At 35.2% G+C, this 14505-nt stretch overlaps 1 protein-coding gene across 32 annotated transcripts in view; it reads right to left on the bottom strand.

The window, feature by feature from the left end:
- GPHN (gephyrin) overlaps positions 1-14505 on the bottom strand; it is a 284811-nt gene that overhangs the window by 100054 nt on the left and 170252 nt on the right. For 21 of the 32 annotated variants that reach the window (XR_014584952.1, XR_014584953.1, XM_083837922.1 and 18 more), the window contains 3 exons: positions 12768-12834; positions 5515-5787; positions 4134-4241 (listed from right to left, as the gene is read on the bottom strand). Coding sequence is in view for 30 of the 32 variants with exons in the window: in XM_083837922.1 (XP_083694048.1) it covers positions 4134-4241; positions 5515-5787; positions 12768-12834 (448 nt within the window). In the remaining 2 variants the exon portion in view is untranslated. The remainder of the gene's footprint in view (positions 1-4133; positions 4242-5514; positions 5788-12767; positions 12835-14505) is intronic. The other 11 variants (XM_083837949.1, XM_083837930.1, XM_083837935.1 and 8 more) reach the window with 1 other exon arrangement.

Below are 14505 nucleotides of genomic sequence, written 5' to 3'. Positions count from 1 at the left end.
ATGGGTATGTATTCCCAGGAACAGAATGGGATGTTCTTAATGGTCTGCCAATTTTACATATTGACATATCAAAGCTGTTACAGTTGGGAAAGTTATAAAATCTTTGAAACCTACTTCAGGAACTTGCTCAGACCTTGGCAACACTTAAAAGCAGACAAATTGTCTTCTATCAGTCACGAGACTGATATTACACTAACATAAAATTTAATGGAATGTTATTTGTCTACTAATGTGATACTCATGCCCTCATCCTTTTTCAGGCTGGTGTCAAGTAGATGTTCATGTTGCATTCCATGCTTGCATTAGAAATAAAGTATTAAGTCCCAATTTATCTTGCAAATGCCACAAGCTTTAACCCAAGCTTTCAAAATCTGCTGAATCCTCAATGTTAGGATATTAAGGCAGCTTTGTTGCACTGTTCCTGTGCAGTTAAAATGACCAATCTTATGGCACACATCATTAATACTGCTTTTTTAATGTCATTTTTCTCCCTCATCTTCCTTCCATCTGTAAAAAACAACCACATCGAACTTGGCAACCTTGACTTAGAGATACTGAGTTATACCTAGTGGACAGTATTTCACATAAACCCTCCTCCATACATTAGACTTTCTCATGTTTAAAATTTAAGTTGTATGGAAACATATTTTGTTCTCAGTGTATCACCAACTGCCTGCTTTCTGCTCTACTGCTGTGTTTCCAGACTGACAGTATTTTTTGCCAATTTCTGTTAGTATATAAAAAAATTTCTTCAGAGGATCTCTCAATGCTATATGTAACTCATATTGCAATTTCCACTATGAATTAAGAATCCAATAGAGTTTCTCTTCACTCTAGAAGATTATTCTGGGGATATTTTCCTCTCCAGAAACAGTACCTAATTGGCCTCTACTTGGAGTATTCCGATTTGCAAATGGGATCTTAGACATGTAGTATAAGTAGAGGAAAGCAGGAACAAGGATATTTATTCTGGTCAAGCAGAGAAAATCGTTTGTATTCAGAGGCACCATCTCCCTTCTATTCTCCTTTTCTCGTGCAATTCCATCTTAAATATGTTAAATATGCAAAATGGCTGACATCTCTGAATTATATATTGGCAAAGCTCCAGCACTACCTACAAATTATGCTTCCTTTTAAACTCCATATTGTAGCAAAAAAGAAAAAAATGATAAAGGCATAAACCAAAGAAGATATAATAAAAGAAGGAATAGTTTTAACTCTTCAAATAAGAAACCTCTTCTTTATCCTCCTCTGATAAAAAGTTGCTTGCATCTTGACACAGGTACTGGCCCACTACATCTTTTATACGCTCTAGTATCCCTCAATAGAAACACAATATTGCTTTTACAAATGATACCACGATCCAATTCTCCCTGGAGTTTACTCTGGTCACTCTAGAATATTGAGATATTACCTATTGTCTCATTTCCTTCAGGCATGTAGCTCTTGTTTTTTTTATACCCACATATCCTTCAATCACTGCTCCTAAAACTTTATCTGCTATCAACTTTTTCAGAATAACAAGAAAATAAACCATGACTGAGGCACTTTCAGTCTCCAATGAATTGCATGTGGAGTAACAATTTTCACCTGTGAAAAAATTAAAATTTAGCTAAAATCTCAGCCAGGACACTCAGCAAAGGAAGCTGAAGATAAAGGGAAAAATATGATTACAGGCATTTCTTTTCAATGTGGATTATTCCCTAATCACTATCTTCACCAAAAATACAGTTGCCATAAAAAAATCTCTATATAAAGCCTATCTAAAACCTATCTAAATTTCAGCTTGTAAGCTTTCACAGACATAAAATCTCACAGAGATATTTAGGTTAGCTTACAGTTACAAATTTTGCTCCTAAGAGATTCACTTCTCCAATGTGACAGCAGAATGTATTTTATAGCTAAAATCAGTATTAAGATTCTCTTTAAACCACCATAACCTGCTGATTTCAAAGAAGGTACTAGTATGTACAGTGCATCTACATAAATATATGAAAAATAAAATGCATATATACTGTTCATTAAGTGAAAGAGATAACAATGTTACTGGTATTTTTATGCATACATATTATGTGAGAAGGGGAATTACTCAGTTTACTCACATTTAGTAATTTTTTCCTTTAAAAATAAATTTAGGTAATGTGTATCTCTAGTCAAGACAGCTTTTTGTTAATCTTGCTAAGGAGGTTTGTCAGCCTAAGAGATTTTTTGAGTTTTCTGGAGCCTGAAAATCTGCAATAAGGAAGGGCAGAAGTATCATTGTGCTTTGGGTAATTATTATTACACACTCTGAGCGTGTATAATTGTCTCCCTATTTTTTTCGGTTTGTTTCCCACGTTCAAACAAATTTAACAGAGGGTAGATGCTTCAAAACTCTAAATGGGGTACAATAAAACTGAAGTTCGGTGAAAATAGTTTCTGTCTACAGCTAGTTGAAGTGGAAAAATTGTTGTAACATACTGACAGAAAGAAAGGAATGAGAAATGGTGGACAGAGAAAGATATCCACCGTATCTGTCAGTCATTACTTCTAAAATTTTATCTTAACACTTTTTCCACAAGTAGTTTCAAATTGGTCTAAATATTTGTGTTCTGAGCTTAGAGAACTACAAGTTGACCAGAAGGGGAAAAAGGAACTACAAGTTGACCAGAAGGGGAAAAAGGAAAAGATATGAGGTCTCCTCTTTTGCCCAGTACTTGAATAAGGATTGGCAGTGCTGGCAAGGTGCTAAGGAAATAAGCTGTATATTCTAAATACTGTGATTGTTATACAAAAGTAAAAACATCTTAAAAGCACAGAAAAAGAGAAAACCTTCTGAAAAACTAACCACTTCCTGCTCTGAGTATGAAGATCAAATTTGGATTACAGTATGTGTAAGACTAATTTGCAAAAGGGCACAGAAGCCTGGATGATAGCTTAATAGCACGCTTTGGAGAGCTCAAATTCACTATTTTAGTGATACTGAAGAATGCAGTGCCAATTCGAGTTTAGTAACCTCAGCTGAAAAAAATGAAACTATTGGAATAAATGTGTGCGCATATGTACATATGTATGTGGGTAACATAGCTTTATCATTAGCTGCATCATCTTTAAAGCCTTCACATTTCCTAAATGACTTTTCAAGAGGCATGGTCATCATGTTTTAAATACAGAGGGATTACACTATTCAATTGGTGGTTTAAATTACTATTTGACTAAGGGGACAAGAAAGTTCAGCCTCTTTTCAACAGAACTAACGACGTTTTCCTAAGAATGTGCACTTAAGTTTCTTGGCTGACATGGAATGAACTGGTCCAACAGCACAAGGTTTTCAAGGCCAACTGCGTTCCTCAGGTTTCTCTAACCTACAATTATAAATATGGTATGAATTCTTGATGATACTAGAGCCATTACTCTATCTTGATTTAAGCTTAGACTAAATCTTTGGGAGATATAAAATAATGTATAGTATTTTATTAGAGCCTGAGTTACAACCTTTGGGTTATAATGTCAGGGTAAAGTCCAACAAAAAGCTAGAGATATCTTAAGTAATTTCTACCACTCATTGAACTAGTTGCTTACTATTCACTAAAATTCAGTTATTTATAACAAGAGCTCACTGTATACTGACTCTAGTCTTTTATTCTGTTTTTGAGAAATTCTACTTCTAAACACAATACAAGAATAAAGGAGAAACTGTAAGTGATGTTCATCAAGAGATGAACACCCAGTACCAATGTTGTATTATATTGACAAACAAGCTATTGAGAGAAAAAAGCAAAGCAAAGCAAATCAAAGGGAAAAAGTTACCAAAATTTCATAGCTCTAAAGCCACAGTTTTAGGAGACTATTTTAATTACATTCGATAATTGAGTATATTAGATGATAAAGTTGATGACTAAACAGAAACAAACGCTTTATAGCAATGATTATCTCAGCAGCAAAATTATTCAAACTGTCACAATGCATATACTTATCCTGTTTAGCTCTGCATCTTAAGAATATTCTCTGTAGCATGTTCTCTAAAAGACAGCACTGATGTGTACGTGTTAGAATAAAACAAATAACACTGTCTATTCACACAGAAGAATAGGAGGCAGGCAGTGTATTTTTAGCTACTGTTAGTGCAAAAGCCTCTTGGAAGTGCATCTTACCGGTTCTCCTGCACTGCCTGCTGCGTGATGGCAATAACTGATGAGACCAGGAATGGGCTGTTCACCTTTTGCCATGATAACTGCTGAACTGGTGTAGGATGGATGCTTCTAATGCACAACACATAACAGCTATGAATACAGTGACAGGAAAACATGACGCTATACAAGCAAATGACTGAAAAGGAATGAAGTGAAAACAAGTGTGGTGCTGAAATGCCAAGCTCACATGAACACAGACAGTTTAGATCTCAGGTATTTTCTGCCTTTAAAAATTGCACAGATTACTTGTCTTTGCCTATATTAAAATAAATTAACGAATTTAAAATTTGCATTAATAAAAACTGAAACTTGCAAGTGATAATTAACTTAATTCATCCCTGTAAAGACATATGTAATCAGGATTTTCTATAAATGAGGAGATGATCTCCAGCTGCAGCTGTCTTAGAAATGTCAAGATGTATCAGACCTGAATTCACATTTCTGGAGTTGGAATGTTGTTGCTTTGGTTTAGAAGTTGTTTATTAGCATTTTGAGTTACTTAGAATTTCAATTCCCATAAGAGGAAATAAAAGTACAGCTTGTGGAGTAAATATAGAACAAATTAATTTGGAAGAAAAACTTCCCAAAAACACAGGAATACATTGTCTTTCTAGCTGAAAACTCAAGGCATAAAAAATGTAAATACCTACATATTGCTACAAATTATCTGTTATTTCTTTGGAAAACAGATACAATTTTAACCAGAATAATTTGTTATTTGTGTTATTTATTTTTTTTCTTTTGTAGTCTCAAATTTATTATTTTGGTTTGAGTAATGTTGATCTACAATTGCTAGTTACAGCGAGGCTGTAAAAAGATGTCATGGTATTTAATTTGTGGCAGAATTTCACATCTGTTACATAGACATGCACATTAGAATGCAGTGGACTGGATAGCTTATTACTTAACCTGCTACTTAGTTGTACTTTTTATCAATGCTTTTAAAAAACAACACTCTCATTTCAAAATGGAAAATATAGTTTAGAAAATCTTGCTGTAATTCCTTAATTCCTTGCCACTTACTGAACTTTGTACATTCGTGTGTGAATAGTTTGAATTAAAAAAAATAAAAAAATAAAAATCTGTCACATCAGAATGGTATCATTAAAATGCATGTTATCATCAAGCTAATGAAAAATGCAACTTCCACTGAAACTTGTGATCACCTTCTGAAACAGGATTCATATATTTTTAGGGGACTATATTTCTATGAAATGTATCTAAAATACATCCGTTTGAGCATAATAACACCAGTGTATAGTCTTAGGATGCAAATGAATATTGGTGTAAAGTACCTGAGATAGAAACTAAAGGATCTCCTCTGGAAACAAGCCAGACTCACCTTAGCTGCAATGGCTGCTGCAGTTATATGTGAAGAGGAACTGTCCTCTGTTGATGCAACTCCACTATCCTTCTTCTCTTCCTCCTCTTCCTCACACTGTACTCCTTTGTCTTCTGTCTGCTTGTGAGGGCTGGTGGTTGGAGGAGGAGAAAGAGGAGGTGGTGGTGAAGGTAGATCTTCTAGTTCATCGTGTACCTCCTTTACTTTTACAATGGCATCCCGCAAAAGATCAATGGCGTGAGGTAGGGCTGGCAGTATAAATTGAAAGCATTCCTATGCACAACGAGAAGAGAAATGACTATGAAAAGTTACTGCAGAAGTAAATAGGGACTTTCCAGATTTGCTCCCAAGGGATATTTGGGATTTAGATGCATCTTTTCACCTGATCATAAATAAAACCCTAGATGGGTAATTGCAATTGTTCAGAGGGGAAAAAAAAAGCCAACAACAAAAAACAAAACCAGAAAAACAAACCAAAACCAAAACCAAACCAAACCAACCAAACAAACAAAAACAAAACCAAAAACTAACCAACCAAACAAAAATAGAGCCAGAACTGGGAACTATGAAATACATTTCATCATTTTTTGTGCAAATATAGTAAGTTGTACAACAGCTAGAGCTACTGTAATTAAGCTAATATTGGATTAAAACTTAGGAAAATGAGTTAAAATGTTCATGAATACATAATACAGAAATGAGTTCATAGCAGTTTGCAGAATGCTACAAAAATGCAGAATTAAAAAAACATTAACTTCATCCCTGCAGGGTTATTAGCCTCAAATCATTTCTATTATGATCTTTCACAATTAGAGAACATTTCATAATCGTTTCCACAATTATACTTTTATATAATGCTATATATTTTTTTTTATTTATGGACTTAACCTGTAGACTGTGACAATGAAAAACTATACTGATGTTATTATAATTTTATATAACTCAAAAAAAAAATGATCACACATGATCTAAAACTCTCCTTCCTCTATCATCTTAAAAACAATTACAAAGTTTGTTTTATTTTATATGCGTGGAGAGTGCAAAAACACAGGCACAGTGTAACTGTTCTTCTTGTTCCATAATGGGAGTACACATTTCTAGCTACCTCTGATGCTCAAGTATGCTAGTATTCCATTGAATCAAGAATCATTCATGTTGCAAGGAACCTTAAGACGCCATGAAAATACTGAAATCAGATGGGTTGCTCCAGGATGCATTCAGTCAACTCTTGAAAAAATCGAAGAACAGAGACTCGACAACCTTTCTGGACAACCTGTTCTAATGCTTAATTATCCTCAGGTGGTTTTTTTTCCTTTATCTTTTTATCCATTCGGAATCTCCCCTTCTTCAATTTATGACTATTGCCTCTCATCCTCCTCCCAGGCACCTCAGGTAAAGAGTTTTCTTCATGTAATTTCTGCAGACTGCATATATATATTAAATTACTGGAAAATGATAGCAAGGTCACAGCAATTAATGCCATGGCAGTGCAGTTAGGGAACACACAAGTTGACAGAGGAAGCTGACATTATTCTTTTTGTTGCATTTCATTTTTGGTTTTGTTTCAACTATAAGGAAGGAAGACTTGTCAAATTGTAATCCAAGATTTTAGAGTGTCCAGAAAATAAATAATACTAAACATCTTGTAAGCAGATATTCTAACAAGTATTTTCAATAAATAAAAATGATTATGCAAACAAATCATCCATCAGAGATTATTAGAATTTATATAAGCCACTTTGTAAGTCAAAAACATGACTCACAAACACTCTATTTCCTCAAAGCTTCTACATAAGAACCCATCTTTTAATCACACCTTTAAGAATAATGAAAAGTCAGACTACTTCACAGACTTCTGAATTCTATAAACATTCAACTTTTCACTCTGAAGAACTAGAGTAAGCTGGATGAGCATAATATGCTGTATATAATGAATATATATTAAAAATTTATTTGTAAATGTAATAAATAAATGTAACTTCTAATGTAACTGCAAAGCTCAGAGCTATTGAGCCTCCAGAGTATTATTTTTAAAATGGTTTAAGACATTGAGGTATACAACCATCATTACTTCAATGAAAAAGCAGACCTCAAGCAACTGGTAAACGAGCACAACAATCTGTGAACTGACTAAAAATAATGAAAATGTACATGAATTATTTACTCATTAGCAAGTATGTTCCCCACTCCTACCACTGAAATAAAGCCTTGTTGGCTTAACTGTTGATGAACTGGTTCCCAAGAAGTATTCTAAAAGCTCATGCTATTTCTAACACTCATTGTTTTAAGCAATTGTTAGTACAATTATGTAAATTGCCATAGACCCAATGATTTCAATGAGCATCTGGTAATTTCCTACTTTGCCCCTTCTCACAGCACTAAATAGCTTTTTTAAGGCTAGAATGAAATGAAACAGACTAGAAAAACACAAAAATGGAAATATTCTACAAATGTGGGTTCAGTGGGACATGCTGCACAAGTTCCCCGGAGAACACAAGACTGGCATCACCTGCATCTTCCAGAGCAGCATTGCAAAGAATGCTCCTGATTCTAGCAGGCAACAGAGCACAGAGCTGCTCTGAAGTCAAGCAGAAATGCCTAGTGTCCCTGGTGACTGCAAAGACTTAGGGCTACAGCTACAAATGATGAATTTAGAACACCGACAAATTTGGCAGCTTTGGATGACAAGGCTTTTTCCTCGCTGTTGTGCTATGCTAGCCTTATGCAAAATCAAGAGCCTACCAAAATGTTTCGTTTAATTAGCTACTAGAAGTATAGGTAGGAATGGTAACGTTAGTATGACCAGTGCAGACTTCTTGAGTGTTTTCTTTTTTATGAGACAGAGGAGAGTTTGTTAGTCAGAAATGACTTGACTTATTTACAAGATTAAAACCTGCATCAACAATTTAAAATTTGACTCCTGATTTTGCTCCACCTTTGTCATTTCCAGTAACAAGTAGTTTGAGTTGGACAGTCCCTGATGATTTCTTTCCTTTGTACGGCTTAGACTCCTAAGTTTTTATGCAGATGTTCTGATCAAACCTAAGCTTCAACTGAGGTTACTGCAGTGGCCTTCTTCCTTCTACTTCAATTACAATATTGGTTTTGACCTAAGGAGACACATCTGTCCTTTTATTAAGTGAAATCTGCACTTGTCACTCATAAAAAGAGAGAAATTTATACAGCAAGAGGGAATGAGTTTTACACATTCAGCTCAGACTGCTCTGGTCTTCAACTCTTTCCATTTTAATGGAAACTAATACTGCATTGTGTCCATTTTTGAGATGGACATTTACACTGCTGTTTTTTTTTAATTAATATTTAGTATTTTATTAATGAAATATGTATAGTGATGCAACTTCACAGCTTTATATAAGCTTATTACATAATTATATTAGTACGATGGAAAGGGAATTTGCAAGTAAGAAAAGAGAAATGAGACAAATACCTGGTAACAACCTATCCTATTCGGTTCTTGAGATCCAGCCTGTTATAGAACCATTTTCTATACTACGCATCTTAAAAATCCTTGCTGAAACCTCCTATTTTTAAGATGTTTTATATTAAAATAAATTGTGACAGAAGAGATTATCATCATGACAGGAACAAATAAATCATCAGTTTATAAAAATCTTGCTTACATAATGAAATCAAACAGCTTTTTTTTTCTTCAGCAGAATTACCTCTTTTATTAATTACTTATATATTGAACTATTGCTAAAATACTAACGTACTTCATTCCTTTTCCTCCTTCTCCTTTTACAGTTTACCTATCTTTACAGTCTGAGTGCCTCAGGACACAAAATGACATCTTGTTCTCTACCTAGCATGTTAGGAGTCTACTGAACACTACAAGAATCAGAGACTGAAGGCTATTTCACCTCTTTCACAATTCAATAAAAGATGTACAGACTTCTGAAAAAAAGTTTAGACTTCTTACCAGTGCACCAGTTCTCTAAGATGTGGGATCCATTGCTATATTCATAGATACGTCTTCCGACTAATAACTGGAAGACTTTCAAGTAGGTATACTCCTACCCCACAACCCTCCATGCTTGGTACATGTTTTGAGGGCAGTTTAAGTTTTTTTTTTTTTTTTTTTCAATTATAGAATATCATTAGATTTCCTAAAAAGACTCTAAGAAACCATAGAATCAAAGAAGGACTACTGAGTCCCTAAACGGAAGCTTGTAGACAGTGTATCTGAAAACCTGTAATGATTGCTTGAGATAACAGTATTCAAAATATTCCCTCTTCAACTTCCAGGTGAGAGTCCCTATAAACATCCTTTATATTTCTCTAAACAAAAGTCTTTCGAGCAACAGCAACTTCAGGGCTGTGCTGCCAAACAGCACATCAGTACCGTGTCCTCTCTGTGATTGGGCAGTGAATGGTTCACAAGACATTGATAAACTACCTGGTATGCATTTGTTAGATGCCAGAGGTGAAGACATTTTTCAGCAAGGTCACTGACGTATACTGAGCCCAGGAGAATGATTCTTATGATTGATAGGGGAATCTACCTTAGCAGATCTGTATCGGGTTGTATAGCCCACTCTCCAGCTTAGCAGGGTGTATGTGGAGAAGGCTTTCTTTCTGGATCCATCAGCCAGCTATGCAGACAGAAAGACCACTGGAAAGATTGAACCTTACTAACACAATAAGAGCCTTCCTGATGTTTAATTGTGAAGAACTGTCTCACTAGTGCTCCTAGAAGCATTATGGTTCAGAGAAAGGCAATTTTCTCTCTCATTTATGATGAAATACAATAACCACTCATGGCAGATATTCAGGCGTATCCCTGGAATAGCTTTTCTAAAATAATGTTGCCCTAATGTGAGGGGACCTATCTGGAAGGAGTTGAAAAGGTAAATCAAAGATTATTTGACCACTAAGGTGATCATCACCACAAGGGTGAGAATTATTTCTTTCAGAAGAAGCAAGTCTGAAGCTGAGCTTCTAAACTTGAGAAGATGGTTTGGCAATAAGCATCATAAACATACATGCTGACACGTATCCTAAAGTATTAGGCCAGACTTCATTGTTGTGGGGCTGGGTGAAATTCAGGCATTGAATCAGGTTTTATTTTAACTGAATTCTCTCTTAGAGAAGAAAGATTGCTGCTACCGAGACTGATGCAATTCAAGTGAACACTGACTTTTCGATAATAGCCTTGAAAGGCTTTTGAGAAGTTGGAGAATGGTTATGGATGTGGAAGGAACTGTTGTTTAATTGCATTTTTTGCAATGGGTTATGCAGGAACAGATGCAAGGTACACTGAAAGCACTTCAAATGCTCCACTGTGTCAGATACGGTCTATACATTACCCCCCACCTCTAATCTCCAGCTGTGCACCATGGCTGTACCTTGACAGTATGTTTATCATCCCCCTACATTCCCTGATTTCCTATATCACAAAGTACCTAATACAATATCTGGACATTCACCCTTAACTCTTGGTACTCTCCTTCGGGATGACTAGCACAATGACTGCCAGCACCTTGATAAAGATCTCCTGAACTGTCAAAAGAACAAATGGCAGATTTTTGCACTTACACAAGTCCTTGCTCAATATGAAGCATAAATATTTCCAGTTAGACAACTGTTTGGCAATGAATAAATGGGCAGCAGGAAATTCAAGAGGTATGAATGAGTTTTATTGAATAGCTGAGATGGCAGTGGCTAGAATTTGCATTCTGTACTTGAACTTACTGATATAAATTCTTTATTCCTTTCAAAAGCAAAATAAATTTCCACCCTTTTTTCTACTCTTGCCATTCTTTACTCCTTCATACTAAAGCAAACTTACTGTAGTACCTTGATCCTCTCCGGTACAGGGAAATGTTTTATGGTTCCCAGTGACAAGAAATATTCTTATTTCCTAACATAGCAAAGCTGAATGACAGTAATCCTAGAAAAGCAGCTTGGAGGGTAGAAAGACATAGATGCTGGCTAGTGTTGGCAACTAAGCATCTGAAAGACTTATAGGTATAATGGATAAAACGGAGATAGTCTCTTCCCTGAAGAAGAGAAAAAAGCACTTAAATGAGAAGGAGGTGGTACTGTTCATGCATACAGATCACGGATCCTGTGCGCAACTACGTAAGACAGTGGTGTGATGCTGATGGTTAAGTTGCAGAGCCACTGCCACAGAACGCCATGTGAGGACGGCACACCTGACATCAGCTGTCTGTTAACTACATTTAAGCTGGGATTAGACAATCAGAGGGCAAAAGCAAAGAAGCTGTACAACTGAGAAATCAGTGCTCATAGGGAATTTTATCAAATGATTAGCTTTACCTTGAAGTCTTTTAAGGTATGTACTTCATAAAATTCCATACACTAAGAATACAGGAAAACAGGGGTGATAGGTCCTTTGCATGCACTGGAAAATATAAAATCTTTCCCATTTCAAATGAAAGTACATACATATATACCAGGCACATGTTTGAGTAGGCAATCCTTCAGACACAGACAAAGAAACATAAGATGAAGTCGATATTGTCCACTTTGATTTGTCACCTGCACGTTTTTCTAACTTTTTCTGATTTGTTATAGTAATGTTTTTTCAATAGCAACATATAAGAATAGCATCAATAAATAGTTATAAATCTGTAAAGCAAAGGAGGAATCTCAGACTATAACACATATGTATATGATTAATGCAAAGCAGTCAAAAAGTAAGCATGAACAAAAAAATAAAGCCTAACTTCTCTGTCTAAACTGAACAAAACATAGGAAGAAAACCAACTGTGAAGGGTGTAAAGCCTGACACACATATCCAAAACATTAACAAATCCTCATACACTTAAAAATAATGTTCCTTTTTTCCCCTCTTGCTGACCAAAATTGGGAATATTCTTTTTACTCCAGCAAGTTCTACCATACACTAGAACTTTTTCTTACTTCTGTGCAAAAAAAGAATGCTTTCTTGGAAGCTGTAGAAAACACAGGGATCAGGAATAGGCTGACTAGAAAAGAAGGAGGAAGTGTAAGAGAACATTAAACTATTCATTACAACTGCCTGCTACAGTGAAGTACTCTCTTGTGCTAAAAGTAATTCTGTCCTGGTCGCACAGTACTTTCAATTAGACCAGTACTGTGTTGTCCCTGACCAAGAGAGATGATGTGTTAGTGAATATGCATTTCAGTTAACTTCTGTAAAACTTGTAGTAGGTACTTTCTACCATTCAGAACAATGAGAGGTACTTATCATCAGTCCTCAGTAGCAGATCAGTAAGAACACTTCTTACCTGTGACCCTTTCTTGCTACCTGGCAGATTAATTATGAGAGTTTTCCCTCTGATTCCACACACAGGTCTGAAAAGAAAGAAACCCAGAGTGAATTTTTTTGCATGGAAATTTCTCCACTGTAGAAAGAAGAAGAAAATATTTAAGATAAATTTTATTATTTACCAGAATTTATCAAATCAATTTTTAACATCTAAAAATATTTGCTGATTGTGTTCTCATGAAACAGCTCAGGAGAAGCTGAAAGAGCATCAGACAAGACTGACAAATTCCAACATTTAAATGATAGTGTAAACACCAGAGAGATTTCCATCTTTTTTTTTTTAGTTCTGTGTATCTCCCTTAATTCTATTGTTTACTTGCATCAAATACATTCTTCGATATAGTCACTATTTACTCAAACTTGGGGTTCTTTTGTAACATAATTGATGGTATCAAACACTATTTCACTTGATAGGTAAAAAATACTAAGTCATGCTAGTATGCTGGTTGCATTAATTTGAATGCCCTTTTTTTTCTTTTTTTTTTCTTTTTAAGATACCACATAAAGAAAAACGGAAGGAAGTAATTCTCAACTGAAAATTGCACTTATGCAATTCAAATCTAATTCTTGCCAAGACTCTGTCCTAACTCCAGAAAAAAAAAAAAAGAAAATAACTACCAAAGATGAAGATTTTATTTTACTTTGTGTCTTCAGGGATTTTCTTTGGTCTTGATGCAGGGCTGAATTTAAACAATCAAGGGCTGAATGGGATTTCTCTTATCCTTTCTATCATTTAGAGTTTGCCTGTTCTTCCTTTTAGCTACATTTTTTTTTCAAAAAACAAAACAAAACAAAACATAAACAACCCAGATTTTGTCTGGAGGAAGAGCAGAGCACATCTTGCTTTTCTCCACCGTTTACCAAATTCGTGGTGAAAAAAACATGACTAGGATATAAAGCTAAGAAAAAATGAAAGGACAAAACCAAACAACAAAGATACAGAAGCTATGTTGAGAGAAACTGTGTAACAGTCTCTTTATCTAAAAACATGAGACATAATTGAAGACAGAATAGAAAAAAAAAAAGATAGAGTATTACCAAAATTTCAGAGTAGCCAATTTCCCTGGATTTCTTCTTATACAAATAATTCCTACTGATTATTATCATTTATTGGCAGCATGGCATTTTCTAGCAGGATAGCAAGGATTCTAGCGACAGCTGTCATAATGCTTACAATTAAATAGCACAGAGATGATTTTTCTGCCACAAAATGAACCTCTGGTATCATAGTCAAACCAACCTGAAGAGAAGTCTTATTTTCAACTGTCAGCTTGAATATTGCCTGACTCCAAGCCTCTGTTCCCCTGTACATGCTTCTTACACATTATACACCCTAAGTTAAGAAAGAATTCCAGGTCACTGAATGTAACTCTACCACAAAACAAAGATGAGGAACTCAAGTTAAAAAAATGTGCTCATTTACATTTGTTGCAGTAGTTAAACTACACTTTATGACAGACTCAAAATAAGGGAAACAGGAAATATCCACTAAGGAATTACAGTGATGTCTAGTGGCTTAAGACAGAAATGGGGCTGCCAATGATTTCTCATGACAGCATGCAAGAGTAAGTAAAAATACTTAAGAACTGCATGGCTTGCAAAAAATAGTGTGCGCTCAACAACATAGAAACACACCAAGGGTGTGTGCGTTTTGGGTAATGTGAGAGATAAATTAATGATCTTCCTCAAAATGGGGA

The sequence above is a fragment of the Anser anser genome (assembly GCF_964211835.1).
Source record: "Anser anser genome assembly, chromosome: 5".
Lineage (NCBI taxonomy): Eukaryota > Metazoa > Chordata > Aves > Anseriformes > Anatidae > Anser > Anser anser.
The sequence above is the reverse complement of the archived record's forward strand: the minus strand, read 5'-3'. Positions and strand labels throughout refer to the sequence as shown.